The sequence below is a fragment of the Fringilla coelebs genome (genome assembly GCF_963513975.1).
Source record: "Fringilla coelebs genome assembly, chromosome: 10".
Classification (NCBI taxonomy): Eukaryota; Metazoa; Chordata; class Aves; order Passeriformes; family Fringillidae; genus Fringilla; species Fringilla coelebs.
This window is the reverse complement of record NC_140036.1, coordinates 11044323-11060021: the sequence shown is the minus strand read 5'-3', so window position 1 is coordinate 11060021 and position 15699 is coordinate 11044323. Positions and strand designations below refer to the sequence as shown.

The 15699-nt window shown below is 39.1% G+C and overlaps 2 protein-coding genes across 5 annotated transcripts in view; both read left to right on the top strand.

The window, feature by feature from the left end:
- Positions 1-1362, top strand: part of ATR (ATR checkpoint kinase) — a gene marked incomplete at its 5' end in the record, with an annotated part of 39290 nt that extends 37928 nt beyond the window's left edge. The window contains one exon of the mRNA XM_084212484.1: positions 935-1362. Within this exon, the coding sequence (XP_084068610.1) occupies positions 935-1108 (174 nt within the window). The 3' untranslated portion in view covers positions 1109-1362. The remainder of the gene's footprint in view (positions 1-934) is intronic.
- A 1382-nt stretch (positions 1363-2744) lies between these two features.
- The window catches only part of XRN1 (5'-3' exoribonuclease 1), a 34186-nt gene continuing 21231 nt past the window's right edge, over positions 2745-15699 (top strand). For 3 of the 4 annotated variants that reach the window (XM_084212557.1, XM_084212556.1, XM_084212555.1), the window contains exons 1-15: positions 2745-2871; positions 5510-5742; positions 7004-7101; positions 7451-7560; positions 7671-7781; positions 8012-8094; positions 10176-10263; positions 10387-10555; positions 10768-10835; positions 12047-12181; positions 13099-13162; positions 13900-14005; positions 14630-14719; positions 14877-15033; positions 15376-15495. In XM_084212557.1, the coding sequence (XP_084068683.1) occupies positions 2797-2871; positions 5510-5742; positions 7004-7101; positions 7451-7560; positions 7671-7781; positions 8012-8094; positions 10176-10263; positions 10387-10555; positions 10768-10835; positions 12047-12181; positions 13099-13162; positions 13900-14005; positions 14630-14719; positions 14877-15033; positions 15376-15495 (1707 nt within the window). In that variant the 5' untranslated portion in view covers positions 2745-2796. The remainder of the gene's footprint in view (positions 2872-5509; positions 5743-7003; positions 7102-7450; positions 7561-7670; positions 7782-8011; positions 8095-10175; positions 10264-10386; positions 10556-10767; positions 10836-12046; positions 12182-13098; positions 13163-13899; positions 14006-14629; positions 14720-14876; positions 15034-15375; positions 15496-15699) is intronic. The other variant, XM_084212558.1, reaches the window with a different exon arrangement.

Sequence of the window (15699 nt, the reverse complement as noted above, 5' to 3'; positions counted from 1 at the left end):
TATTTAGTTTTGCATAAATATGTGCCCTGGTACATATAAAGAATTATGTGATTAAAATTAAGATTTCATACTGTTTCTTTATTAACTGCTGCTGAAGACTGTATTATTCATCCAAAGTATACCTTCATTTTTATTATCTTCCCTCTGTGCAAAATTTCTAATTTGTCCCTTTCTATTTTTGGGGTTTTTTTTAAAGGACTATTTAATGAAAATAAATGTGTAATAGCAGAAAATACTTAGGGAGCACTGAGAAACACAACAGCTAAGATAAGGAAAAACTACATCACTGAAAGTATATGACAACAAAGAACTTACCCAGTCTATTTTAGCACAGAAAATCTGGTCTTCAAACAGTTACTAACCAGGCTGTGTCTACATTCTTTTACAAGAATTTTCTTTTACATGACCACCCACATAATTGTATATGTTAACTGCTTTTTCTGGAGGAGTGCCAACGTTATGCTTGAGCTTTAAAAGAAAATGTGTGAGTGTAATTGGTATGAACTAGCAACTCCAGCGGGCCTTGGAACAGCTCATTTTGAGATGCTCAAATTTTGACCTGAATTTTCCAGACTTAAATTTTATCCAGAATTCCAGGAACAAGGCTAAGAAAACGTTGCATTTATTTGAAATTAATTGTATGCAATAAAGCTTTGTAACAATTCCCAAATATATTTATATAGCTCGTTCAGTCTCCTTTGGTAACTTTAAACTGTAAAAATGTAAGACAAAAGTTATAGCTTGACCAATAATATATCTATTCTAGAGAATCATTCTTATAAGTGAGTAGCCTTTGTTTCCAATGTAGCTGGTATAGGCATCTGGATTTTGTATTAAATTATAATATGATTTCAAACACATCCTAAGAAATACTGGTTTTATTTTGAGAAGTGGAAGTTCATGAATAGTACCAATTTTTTTTTCTTCCTTCCAGGCCAAAACCCATGTCCTTGATATAGAGCAACGGCTGCAAGGTGTCATTAAGACTAGAAACAGAATCAAAGGATTACCTTTATCTATTGAAGGGCATGTTCACTACCTCATTCAAGAAGCAAGTGATGACAACCTGCTCTGCCAGATGTACATGGGCTGGGCTCCATATATGTGATATTTGTTCCCTTTGGAATGGTACCATCCACAAGTGCTGTGGCTATAATATTGTTGGGAAGGAATCAGTCAGTGCTACCTGGTTACTTCAGTTGATTTTTAGCTGCAAGCAGAAGAACAGGTTTATGGTCTTCCAAAATCTGTGTAAAATGTACAGTGCCTTGCAAGGATGTTATGAATGCAGATGTTTAAGGTGCTAGGACTTACCTTTTGTACACACAGAGAAGGCAGTACATAAAAACTGCTTAAAAATTAGACTATGCAAGTCTCTGACTATATGAAAGATTTTCATGATGTTGACAGATGCACTCTGTAAAGTACTGTATATTTTTGTAAACATGTTTCTCATTTGGCTTAGATTAGAAAATAAAACAATGAAGTTTAATACTGATAGGATGTAAGGTGGTTATTTCAACTTTTGTACTCATATTCAGAAGGGCTTTCTAAAAATTATTAGTATTTCTTTCCAGCAGTAGACTTTTCTTCAGCTTTCTTCCACGTGGCCTGGCTACCTCTAGGAAAGCTTTTGGAATCTTAAATCTTAGCATGAGTAAACTGGTAATGTGGTTCCATGTTCTGAACCTGTTTCCTTAGCCCTGTAGTGCTAAAAAACCCTCCTGAAGGACATGGCACAAAGCTATGTGCCATGGGAGCTGGGGTACCCTGGCAGTGTGGCTGTGAGGCCAGGGCAGCAGGCAGGTTGTTGTAGCTGTGACTGTAACATCCCTGTGGGCTCCTGAGAGCCGTGTGCAGCCCCTCTTCCTCCCCTGGATAAAGCTCTAGGGGGTGTTTTTCAGACTCCACTTCAGAAAAGGTGCTTTAGCACAGACAAGAGTAGACTAAAATATGGTTGAAAGGCAAATGCTTACATAAATGCTTGTTTTCTAGGCATCCAAATTGTAGGGAAATGAGGAGTGGGGGGGGAAGTAGGGAAAAATTACACCCTTTTAACCTACAGTAGGCTATCATTAGGATTTTTGTACAGTGGTTTTGTTTCTGCTATTCTGAGAGACAAAGAACGCTGTTAGATTTTGATCACAGGCTCACAAGGTGGTGTGACCATCAGTGTTTCTTCTGTGCAGCTGAAATCCAGAGGTTTGGGAAAGTGAAATAATAGGTCTGCAACTGCTTCCAGGGCGTTTGCTTCTCTGTCTGTCTAGTGGGTAATCTAGAAGCGTTGTCATTGTCCCATAAACGTGACGAGTTTTTCTAGTAAAATATTTGGAACATACAGCGATCTTTTCCGGTGTTGTGCATGAGTGCTGACGCTCTGTTGTTTTTCCCAGGCTTTATCAGTTTTTCGGAGCGCAGAGAGCCGCCCGGGGAGCTGTTGCACCGGGCGTTGCCATCGCGCGGGGAGCAGATCTGCTGTCCGGGGCGGGGGGCCGGGGGCCCGGGCTGGGGCGGGGCAGGAGCAACGGGGGTCCCGCGCGTACGCTGCGTGCCGGGGGCGGCGGTGAGGCGGCCGAGGGGTGGGAGGCGGCCGAGGGGTGGGAGCCGGCCCGGGCCCGCCCCGCTCCCGCCCCGCCCCGGCGGGGCCCGCCCCGCTCCGGCGCCGCTCTGTGCCCGCTCGCTGTCGGTAGTGCGGGCGCTCGGCCGCTGTCAGCGCGGCGCGCCGGAAGGAGGGCGGAGCGCGGCCCGCGGTGTTTGGTTCCGGCGGGGCTGTGAGGGCGGCGGGGAGCTGTGGCCATGGGGGTCCCCAAGTTCTACCGGTGGATCTCGGAGCGGTACCCCTGCCTCAGCCAGGTGCTGAAGGAGCATCAGGTGAGCTGGGGGCGAAGCGGCGCTGCCTGACACCGGCCTGCCCCGGGGGGGGTCCTGACCGCCCCTCGGTGGGATGAGGGAGGGGGGTGAGCTCCCGGGCCTCGTCCCCGGCCGGCCCTGCGGGACCGAGTCCCAGCCCAGGCCGGCTCGCCGGCAGCCGGGGCGGCGCAGGGGGGCGGCTGCGGCTCAGCGGGAGCGCTCGAAAGTGGGGACGGCGGTGGGCGATCGCTGGGGAACGGGCGAGGCGTTCGGTGCCCCCTGCCAGCCCGCCTGTCCGGGCTGAGCCTGCCGCTGGCGGGCAGCAGTGCCCGGAGCCCGCGGCTGGGGGCCGGCGATGCTTTCAGCCGTCCCGGAGTCAGAGTGCCCTGTTCCCCCGGGGAATGGCCGGTCCACGGCGGGTCTCGGCCCGTGGCCGTGCCCGGCTGCCCCACCGGGCTCTCTCCTTCTGCTCTGGGTCCCCTCGGCAGCTCCGCGGTGCTGCCTCGGCACCCGCGGGGAGCCCAAGATCGGAGTTTACTCCTTGTTGGGCTCAGAAAAGTTACAGCTGCTGACGGCCAATGGCGCGGTAATGACGAGGGACAGGTTTTACAGCTCTGCTGCGTTTCCTTGTTGTCGCCTGCGTCGGACAGTTTGTGTTAGCACCTAAACCGGGAAGTATGTTCAAGCCTGGGAAACGAAAGCTGTAAATCATACTTGTACAGTTGGACAAAGACGTCATCTTTTCAGAGATGTCATGTTTGGTACCTGTTGGATACAAGCACTTCTAATTATCGTTTTCAGCTGGTGTCACAGATGTGGCTTTATAGATTGAATAAGGATGTTCTGAGATAGGTGATAATTGAGAGTGTGTTTGAATATTAATGTTTTCCCTAAACACCTGTGATTTTTTTAAAGATTAAATAGCTGTTGTGTCAGAGTAACTAAGATGCCCAGCTCAAGTGATTCCCAACCTGGATGTTTGGCCCTACCTGCTAGTTTTAAAGCAGTTTTTTGAAGCTTAGGTCTTCGCTTATGATCTGTTGGCCTTCTCTGAAATGTCTAACACTATCTGTGTAGCAGAACAGCAGCAGTTTATGCTGCCTTTTCTGCTGTTCCCTTAGAAGCCTGGGCTGCTCACACATCTTTAAACTTGTGCTGAGGAACTGTGGCAAGCTAAGGAGGCAGCAGTGTCTATTCTATCCAGGGGAGTGGCAGCAAGGGGTGCTACCCTTCATGCCTCCTGAAAGAGGCAGTTAGAGCTCTTAACCCTTGCAGATCACTTGAATATACAAACTGACACATACTGGCATCTAGAGTATATGCTAAGAGTGAAAAAAAAAAAAAACAAAAAACAAACCAACAAATTGAAAGGCCTATCTATGTAAACCAGCATTATTGCTAAATTATATTATAGCTGTGCTTCTTGAAGAAAACACAGGACCTTTTATGTATGTCACTTCCATGTAAAAGCTTCCATTTTTGTCTCTTTAAAATGCTGCCTGTGCACTGCCCTGCTCACTTATCTGAAAGCATTGAGAGCTGTTTGATTACTGAGTTTAGCCATACTAAAGATGATGATGTGCAACAGAAAACTAGTTACAGCAGTTGAGTGGGGATCATTCCTGATCCTGCCTCTAATTTCTTCTTTTCACCATTTCCTCTTTCTAGACAGTTGCATTTCTCTTGCATCTGGAGGATAAATGCAAGCACAACAAGGTGACTTTAAAGATGTGTCAGCAGCAGTGTGTTAGAAAACTGTAACAAGTTGGCAGTACCTTTTCCTAGGTGGGATGATGGGGAGATTTTTGTGAACAGTTTTACTGGGGGATTAGGGAATAGATTTGTTTAATGTCTGTTGCTCTTGTGGTGCATTTTGGTAACACCGAGGTAGACCCCTTTGTGTCACACATTTACCAGTGTTTGTTCTCTATATGTTGCTTGTGTACATTTGGGAAGGCTTTGTTTTTCCTTGAAGAGAAAGAGTGACTGCTATAGATAAGGCTGTTAGAAGAGCAGAAAACTAGATGGAAAAAGAAAGTCTGTTTGCAAAGTCTGGGTAAGAAATGGATATTATGGCCCACTCTCTGTTTTTGGTGCTAATTTCCACTCTCTAGACTCAAAGATGCTCACAAGCATAGTTGAAGAGACAGCATGAAGTGGTTGGGGTAGGAGCTGCTGAACAGAGGGAGAACTCTAAAGGTTCTTAAGCCAGCTTTGCTTGGAAATACTGTTGGAAATTGCATACTCAGTTTTGTAGTTTTTATTGTTTGTAGTGCTGCTATGAAAGGTTGAATCGATTAAATGTGCAGGCTTACAAAAAAGAAGAAAAAAATCATCCTGAAAACAGTGGTTTTGGTTTGCTTTTCCATTTTACAATGTAGAAGGTAGTCTGAGCAAAAGGACAAAAGTCCTGAGGTTCCAGATACAGCCAGGATAAAGTAGGAATCTGTTCAGCTGACTTGGCTCACTGAGAAAAATCATAGTAACAGATTGCATGTGCAGGCAAACCCATACCCAGTCTAGGTATTCTTACTCTGCCTGTTGGTGTGCAGGGGGTTGCACAGCGGTCTTCCCACCTCAGCTCATTTCCAGAGTGCTCTCAGGTGTGCCTTGGGCAGTGGCTGCATTCACCAAGTAGTACTAACTGTGGCATTTGTAGATTCCAGAATTTGACAACTTGTACCTGGACATGAATGGCATTATACATCAGTGTTCACATCCAAATGATGACGATGTCCACTTCAGAATCTCGGAAGATAAGATTTTTGCCAATATTTTTCACTATTTGGAAGTACTGTTTCGCATTATTAAACCAAGAAAGGTTTTCTTCATGGCGGTTGATGGAGTAGCTCCCAGAGCAAAAATGAATCAGCAGCGTGGGAGACGTTTTAGGTAAGAAGATCGGTTCTGACTCTTGTCTTGAGAATAGTAAACACTTAAAAGAACCCACTTACTGAAAAGTGTGCCGTGCAAAGTAAAAGAGATGGAGAGTGGTTGCGCCTTTGACAGTAGTTTTAATTGAATGCGGGTAGCTACCTGTAAAATGTTAAAATCAGGATTCCAAAAGGAAAGTTTGCTTCTTACATAAATTTTTCTCTGTATATGTGGCACTTGGTGACAAGGGGAGCTTTCTCTTATGAAATTTTCTGTGAAACAGCTCTGCAGTGGAGCTTCTTCATATGTTTCCAAATGCTTCATAACCTGTGAGAGTCTTTGGTATTTGTGAATGCTAGTTCTAGATATGCCTGTTTGGTAGTTGTAGTGAAAGTCACAGAAAAAATCAAGTTTTTAATGAAACTCATTTCCCATTAATACCAGTTACCAAGCTAGCTCAGTTACAAGCTACAAGTACATTATGAATTGCAGTAATGTTTTGGGAGATTTGGAAGCTTTTTTAAGATTGCTATAAGGAAAAATAGCTAGTGGTCTGACAGTACAGGGATGGTGAGGGAAATGCAGCATAGACAGGCTGCAGGAAGGGAACAAGAGAAAACATTTTCAAGCAAGGGGATTTTTTTTGTGATTTGGTTTTTGATGTAATTTTTTTCTGTAAGGAATAAAGGAGGTTGAGAAGAAGCAGAGATTAAGAATTCTAAATAGAAAATTGTAGCAGAATTGAGGGCCAGACAAAAACCTAAGACTTTGGTGGTCGCTTTCTTTCTGGTTCAGAAGGGTTTAGGAAATTCCTGGCCAAGAAAGTCTAGCATGATGTTAGTTAATTTCTCCATTACTGAGCATGATAAATTGTTCACTCGTGACTCCCTTGGAATTCCACACCTGCCACTTTGTTTAGTTATTGTTCTAGGGTAGCATTTTCTGATGTTTAGATAACAAATATTCCTGCTGTTTCAACATTAATAGCCATTCATTGTAATCAACCATTTTATGATCACCTTGGTAATCTAAATGCTGGCTGCATTTGAATAGTAGCAGATTGTCACATTTCTATGAAATAAGTGGAATTTTTAAGCCACCTTAGCTGTATCAGAAATAAGTTCAAACTATTCAGGTATTTATTTTCCCTCCTCTTTTATTTATTAAGCACTCTAAACATGCAACTATATTTATTTTGTCAAAAAGCTGTACTTATGATATTAACATTTGAATAAGAAGATTTGTTCTCTACTCTCTCTCCAATGCTGTTTTGTTTTAGATCAGCAAAAGAGGCAGAGGACAAAATAAAAAAGGCATTGGAAAAGGGAGAAACTCTCCCTACAGAAGCCAGATTTGACTCCAACTGTATTACACCAGGTAAGATAACTTGTTGGTTATTTAAATTTAAGTGTTTGCAGTTTGTCATCTGTATTTTGGTACTATTTTCCTGTCTTTAGGCATGTTTTTTAAAAAATAGAAGACAGAATCAACAAAGGCTTAAGTAAGTTTGTACAAAAGTTTTAGTAACATTCAGTAGGGTTGGAATGCTGTCTCATTCTAAAAATTTTTTAGATTACTGTGTAAAAAGTGAAATATCTTAGGAAAGAAACAAGTCATCCCCTTCATCTCTGGCTGAAGTTTTATATGTTGGCATTTTCTTTAATACTTCTGATATGTAAATGCAAACTAGTCAAATAAAACCTTTAACTTAGGTTTCTGTTTTCAGGAACTGAATTCATGGCTAGATTGAATGAGCATCTTAAATATTTTGTAAATATGAAGATTTCCACAGACAAATCCTGGCAAGGAATAACAGTCTACTTATCAGGCCATGAGGTCATTATATTTTTTTACTATCCTATTTTAAATGAAGTTTTTATACAGAGTAATACTTACTGCTGAATATTTTTTTTGTGATTTTTTTTTTTTTTTTTTTTGGTATCCAGACTCCAGGGGAAGGTGAGCATAAAATTATGGAGTTCATCAGATCAGAAAAAGCAAAGCCCCATCATGATCCAAACACAAGACACTGTCTCTATGGCTTAGATGCTGACTTGGTATGTGCAATTAAAATAATACAAACAGCAGGGATTTGTCAAGTGTCTACATTTCTGATATCTTCCTAAGCTCATAGGATTTTAAAATGGTTTGAAACAAGCATGTCATTTTGTATTCCTGCGAACTTTTGAATTTGTAATGAAACCAAGCATCAAAATTTGTTTATACTGCTCAAAAGGTTTAAACAAAATTTAAAAAGTAAGATCTTTCTGATATCTCTTTGTAATAGATAATGCTGGGATTAACAAGTCATGAGGCACACTTTGCGCTCTTAAGAGAAGAAGTCAGATTTGGTGGTAAAAAGGCTCAAAGGTGAATTGATTTAACTTTACTCTTATTTTATTTATGATGAAATTAAATCCAAAACATACTGGGTGACTAAAACAGGTGTGTGTGGTGATTTGGGCTTTCTTTTATTGATTGCATAGTAATTTAATGAAGTCTAGTAATTTAATGAAGCATAGTAATTTAGTTTATTCTTTGGGTTACAATAGTCATGAAGTTGGAGAAATCAATGTGCTGAATTGTGCATTTCAATTGGTTTACATGAAAAAATGTATGCTGTCAGAACAGCTGATAAAAAAATCCTTAAAACTTTGGTGTGTTTTACTTTTTTCTTCACATAATAATGGAGAACCTGGGCTGTATTGACATTGTTTCCATAACTGTTTTGCAGATATTAACTTTATAAAATGTGTGTATATATATCTGAGATTTCATGCATGAACATCAGTTACTAAGATAATTACTGAAATAAACTCTCTTCGAATGGCTGGGTAGATGCTCTTATTCAGGGTTTGCCCAATTGAAGTAACTCATGGTCTGTAAACAGTCAGAAGATGGTGACTTGGTCCAGAGCTCTGCATGTACCTGGAGCTGTGCTGAAGTAATACAGGAATAATTTATAACTGTTACTGTGGCTGGGTTCCTTCTTTGAAGGACCTTTAAGAACATATTGGGTACATAAAGGTAGAAGTTGGGGAGAGACACAAAGAAACATTTCTGACCCTAAAAGGATTGTCATAAATGTGTAGATAAATGTGTATTTTTTGCTAATAAAGGAATATTTTATTGCCAAGGACAATATGATGAACGTCACAAATATGCTTTCTTTTCAGTCTTTGCAGTCAACATTTCACTAATACTCATGTGTTGGCATGCAGCACTGCAGTACTTTTAAAGACCTTGCATCTAATCAAAGTAAAACCTTGGTTTTACTTTTCTAAAAAATAAAATGATGTGAAATAAGAGTGTGATTACTTTTTGAAAGATTCATTAGTGAAAGTGTGGAATAAAAAGGCAAAGTGTTATTTATTCCCCTCCACCCCCCTAGCATTGTTCCATGTTGTAATTTCTGAATAATTTTGCTCATTACAAGAATTTACTTCTGTAAGTTACAGGAATTGCCTTCTGTCAATATTGTCACTTTTGTGGATACTTACAATTTGAAATTTGAAAATCCTAAAAATATGTACAAATTTATATCTCTCAATGATTTTTTTTCATTGAGAGAAATTGCTAGTCTTATCAGGATTTTCAAGTCCAGTGCAATGAAGAATGTCTCTAGAGTCTTAGGCATCAACCTGGTTGCCAAAGTTCTTTAATACCAATATGAAAATTGCATTTAAAAAATGGCACAATTGATTCTGAAGCCCAGTGTAGCTCAGAGTTTGTCTTATATGAGTTTATCTGAAGGCTGCTACCTCACACATGTTCCTTTTGGGATCATTTCTGAAATTTCCTCTTTATGTGTGAAGGCACAAGTATTTATGCTGGTTTGTATTAACTGATTTGGATCTAATGTTGTCTTAGGGTTTTTATGAATAGTTTTAGTGAAGAGAAAAAGGGAAGGCAGAATATATATAAACAAACAGTCGGTTTGTTATTCTTCCATTGCTGCTTTGAAGCCATGACATGATACATACAGTGCATATTTTCAAGTTGAGCATATTCATGTCTTTCAAGAAGCATTTCAAATGACTACAAATGTAATCCAGCTGGTTTAGATGGAAATCTGTGTGCTCTGTTCTCATTCAGACTAGTTAGAAAATACCTTAAAATGGTGAAGCTTGGTGCCAAGTTAGGCTGGTTTGTCTCTTTTTTGAGCAATGGGATAAGGATTTAGGAAATAGTTAACTGAAGCATGGAACTCCACACAGCTGTTCTCTAAGTTAGTTCTTCTCCCTACAATCATACCTGGTGTTCAGAAGATTCTACTGCAAAATTTTATATATAATCCTAAAATAGATTCAAGGAAATGTTTATACATTATTTCTTCTACAAAGATAGAATTGTAGTAAAATTTCTTGTGTTTGGGTAACCTTGGACTTATTAATATTAATGTTGAAAGTGTGTTTATAAATAATTAACTTGGTGGTTTGAATAATTTACAGAGTGTGTGCACCAGAGGAAACCACGTTTCATTTACTGCACTTATCACTGATGAGAGAATATATTGATTATGAATTTTCTCCAGTAAAAGTAAGTTCTAATGGAACTGAGATGGGAAAAAAAAGTGTGAATGTGTGAAGTCTTTATGCAAAAATGACAACAAAAATTTTACTCCTGAGTGTTGTTCTTTTATCCTTTTTCTTTTTCCTCCAGGACAAGATTTCTTTTGAATATGATATTGAAAGGATAATAGATGATTGGATCTTAATGGGTTTCCTTGTAGGAAATGATTTTATTCCTCATCTACCTCATTTACACATTAATCATGATGCACTGCCGCTACTTTATAGAACATACATGGCTATCTTGCCAGAACTGGGAGGTGAGAAAACTAAGTTCAGCTGTGGAAAGTAGAAGCATTAGCATTGATGTATTTGTATCTATTGACCTTTTTCCACATTAGAATGTTTAGCATTTACTACCCTTTCCTTAGAGAGGGGTCAAGATTGCATTTTATTACCTGTGCATCATTTAAATTCAAATCTTAAAGTTGTTGAATTGTTACTTCAAAAGCATACTTAATTTTCTCAACAGGTTACATCAATGAAAATGGGCATCTGAATTTAGAACGTTTTGAGAAATATCTTACAAGATTGTCGGATGTAAGTAACTTTGAAATTTATAGAATGTTGAATTTAATCTCAGTATGGTGCCCTAAAATGCACCATACTGTAGTTTTAATGAACTGTGAAATGGCTGTGTTTTACAGGTGGTTTAATCAGCTGTTTTAGCATTGAACAGATGGAATCTGATCAGTTGTTGTCTGATCTTATAGCATAAGAGAAAAAAGATTAAATCATTTGATCTGTGCTTTAGCCAGCACAGTGCTTTTAATACTGCATGTCAAATGAGGATTTACCAGTAGAATCATGGTATTAACTTCCCATCAAAGTGTGTGGCAATATCGGGCAAAGCTGGTTAGAGCAGGTGCCAGTAATGCCAGGGATGTGGGTTCAGTCCCTCTAGAGCAGGTGCCAGTAATGCCAGGGATGTGGGTTCAGTCCCTCTAGAGCAGGTGCCAGTAATGCCAGGGATGTGGGTTCAGTCCCTCTAGGGCTGTTCACATAACAGTTGGACCCCGTGATCCTTGTGGGTCTCTTCCAGCTCAGAATTGTCTGTGGTTTCTGTGTATTCTTAAAGCTTGCTGCACGCAGTGATGTTCTTTGTTTCCCGTGCTGGTAGTTTCCTGTGGAGCAAGCTGTCTGAAGGTCTTGGAGGGGGAGAATTGTTTTCAAGTTTTTTATGGAAATCACTAGTAAAGATCAAGGAGCATCTCTGAGAGGCAACAATCAGTGTTACTCATGAACTAACTAGTGTACAGAAGGTAGTCTTGTTAAGTGCTAGTGCAGTAATCCATCCTAAAGATGAGGTAGGGTATAGGCCACATAGAAATGGAAAGGATTAAATTTTCTGCTGAACTTGGCAAGAGGGAGATCATCTGTTGTCCCTGCCTCAGCGTTGTTTTCTTGGATAGAGCTGTGAAAGTTTTAGATCTGTGGCACAAGGCTGTATTAACCAGACCTTATATGTGTACTGCTAGAGTTGATAGTGAAGTGTAGAAGTTACTTAATTCTTTTTTGTTAGACCTTGCTGCCTTACTGAAAGAAAATAAAATATGGCTTGGCTGTGTGTTACAAATTGCTGAGAAACGGGATTTTTAGTATTAATCTGTTTAGTTGTATCTCTAGGGCAAAATGTTTCTGTACAGATTACTCTAGATGTAATCTAATGCTTGTACTAACAAGACATTGTTAATCTGGCATTCTAAATTTGACATCCCTCAAATAGTTGCAAATTTACTTTAATCTCACAGTTTGATCGTGAGCACTTCAGTGAAGTCTTTGTTGACCTAAAATGGTTTGAAAGTAAAGTGGGCAATAAATACCTCAACGAAGCAGCTGGGATTGCAGCAGAGGAAGCCAGAAAAAATAAACAAAAGAAACAAAAGGTCAGTGTATTATATGCACAATTTCAGGAATAAGAATGTTACTTTTTGCAAATCAATAACTTAATCTTAGACAAATTAAGTGTCATAAACCTCTGTTTTGAGATTTTTTTTCAAAACAGAAAAGGTAGTAAATTGTAACAGTTTGCATTCTGCCTGTATACACTGCTGGTTGTGAGTGATGAAATGGTTCAGTCAGGGGAAGGTGCTCATGATTTTTGAAGTCTCGTAAACCTGTATGTAATGCTTTGCTGTTCTTCAAAAACAGCAGAACTTACCTTTTGTGTGTGTTATGATCAAACCTGCCATAGTCTGCTGCAAGTTCCATATATTTCAGATACACTGATAGAACATTGATGTATGTCTTGGTATTGACTAACTACTGGACAGCAAATAGGGAACAAGCAATTTCATTGGTGAGCTATCTCAGATCAGTATTAAACTTGGAGTTCTAGATATAACCAATTAATAAGAAACAGCACCTTGCATACGTGTGTACTACTACATAACAGCATCCTGTCTCTGCCCCAGTGTCAAGTTCCCCACCACCACTTCCCACTGACTGCCCTTCACTATATGCTTCAGCAGAATGTAGAGTAGCAGGAGAAAATTCCTCTGCATTTAATCTGTCTTTGTATATTGTTATCCTGTTCTTTGTGTACAGAACAATTTTGGAAAGAGTAGCATTTTGGAACACAAATATTCAGGCATTTTTTGAGTAGTTAATGTTTTGATACTGCTCCTTTTGTCTGATCTTTCCTTTTTGTCTGCTTAAATAATTTTCTTGAAGCAATTGTAAGAGAAGGAAATGGGGTTTATATTTATACATTTTGATTGTAGCATTTTGAGTTGCAAGTTTTGAATGGGATTCGTGCATATTAACCTGTATTTTTATATTATGTCAAATCTTAATTTAATAGGCTCAGGAAAATTCTATATCTTTGGCTGCTTTAGAAAAAAATGAAGGTGAAGTGACCCCTAAAAGTAAGTGCAAATAATTTTTCCATACACATAGAACAAAAAATGTGTGTATAGGTTTCAAAGAACTGTAAATTGCATGTCCGAGATGAGTTTAATCTGAATGCAAGACATGCAGCCGTCTGTTGGGAAGTGGAACTGCTCTGATGAGAGAGAGTGGGGCTAAAGCTTTAGAGGTGCTTCTTCCCTGCCCTGTATTTCCATGATGAGTTAAAGGAATTAATGAACAAACCTTCAGCAATATTATGGTTTTGATAATTGTATGCATAGCTATTTTTTAAGTGGGGGGACAAGGGAACAGATTTTTGTATAGCTTTAGGATTTTTGGGTGTGGTCAGTTTTAAACTCATTCTACTTGTAGGAAATGTTTCTTGCTCAGGTTATGAAATTAATTGTCAAAAATGTATGAATATTACTACAAGATATTAGATGATGTTGCTAAACGTAATTAAATTTTGAAATTCATTTTAGTGTTTTCTCAGACTTTTTTATGATGGCTTATATTATCTTCTCTTTTCTTATAATTGGGCTAAAAATGGGTTGCCTGTCTTAAAAATTCCAGAATTTCTGGGGTAAGGATTTTGTTTGATTGTTTCATGTTACTTTCAGTGCAAGGAAGGTGTGAATACCTGTAGTTTTGAAATGAGTAAAGTTAAGGCATTATTTCAGAAGTGAATGCTTTCAAACCTTACTGTAGTAGAGAAGTGAATGTTAATCCTTTTTTTTTGTGACTGGTTTTCCAGCCACATTGGAAGATGAACCAGAAGATGATGATCTGTTTGAAACTGAGTTTAGGCAATACAAAAGAACTTACTACATGACTAAAATGGGTGTAGAAGTAGTGTCTGAGTAAGTATATACTTTTTTTTATTCCCAAGTGCTGAAGATGAGTCTTTGTAGATACGTATTCGAGACTTACATTTGTAAATGTGTCTTAGAGATGTTTTTCAAGAGTGCATAGTGATGGGACAAGGCATAGTGGCTTCAGGAAAGGAAGAAATTCTTTACTGTGAGAATGGCAAGGCACTGGAGCAGGTTGCCCAGAGGAGTTGTGGATGCCCCATTCCTGAAAGTGTTCAAGGCCAGGGCTTGGATGGGGCTTTGAGCAGTCTGGTCTATGGAAGGTGTCCCTGCCCATGGCAGGGGGTTGGAACAAGATGATCTGTAATATCCCTTCCAACCCTCAACATTTTGTGGTTCTAGTAAAAGACAAAATATTCATCCCATGTCAAAAGCAGAGAACACATGGCAGAGTACTGCAGTGGTAGTGATTTTGCCTAATGCAACAAGAGCTGCAAATAAAGTTTTCTGTAATAAGTATTTGAAGACCAGAGAGGAAATGAATCTAGAAAATCACGGTATTATTAGGTTCCAAAATGTTCTGTCTTCATCCCAATGTACAAGGTGCTAAGTACTTTTTATATACCAGTGAAAATGAGAAAACTAATAGGTATATTTCCTTTTTCTTTTAAGTGCCTTCTTAGCTGATCAAGCTGAATGTTACGTCCAGGCAATACAATGGATTTTGCATTATTATTACCATGGAGTTCAATCATGGAGCTGGTAAGAAAAAACATTAGATGGTAGACTGCTGAATGATAGAATGGTATTTCATCTTCTATACTGGGAACATTTAACGTAGTTTGGTTTGTTTCTGATCTGTGAACACTGCTGTGCTCTAATTAAGTCATGTCACTTTGGGGATTTTTTTAACCTGCAGGTTTTACCCTTATCATTATGCACCTTACCTGTCAGATATTCACAACATCAGTGAACTCAAAATCAAGTTTGAGCTTGGAAAACCTTTCATGCCATTTGAACAGCTTCTTGCTGTACTTCCAGCAGCTAGCAAAGATCTTCTACCTAAATGTTACCAGGTAAGATATAGAATTAAATTGCATTATCTATCGACTGCTTTATTCATTGTCTGCTTTATTTTATTTGACTCTATTCTTGGTGGTTTTGCATGTCTTGTTAATTAAATTCTATCTCTACATTTTAGATGTATGGTTAAATATTCTACTTGTTACTGTATGTAGTGCATTGTAAAGTTAGTAATAAATACAAAATTTGACATTTGCTAAGCGATTTCCAGCTAGGACAGTTAAATGTTTCATTCCTGTACAGCATTGAATTTGTTTTAATACCAGCCTTCTTTTGTCACTTCCTACAATGAGTGCTAAATTGCCTTTGATATCATCTCTATTGCATTTTCCTAGCATTTGATGACTAGTCAAGACTCTCCAATTATAGAATATTACCCACCTGATTTTAAAACTGACCTAAATGGTAAACAGCAGGAATGGGAAGCTGTAGTATTAATCCCGTTTATTGATGAGGTAAGTTCTTCTGCATGTGCAGTCCATAAAAGCTGCATTACAAAATTTCTGAATTTCTTAATTTATCAACATTTAGACATGCAATTAAGTGGAAGCTTAAATTAGCTCTTGATAACACCACAGAAAAAATATGAATGTTTGCTGCTTGGGGAGTAAGTCTAGATTAAGTTACCACAAGCAAAGTTAGTTTTAGGTGGCAGAAGT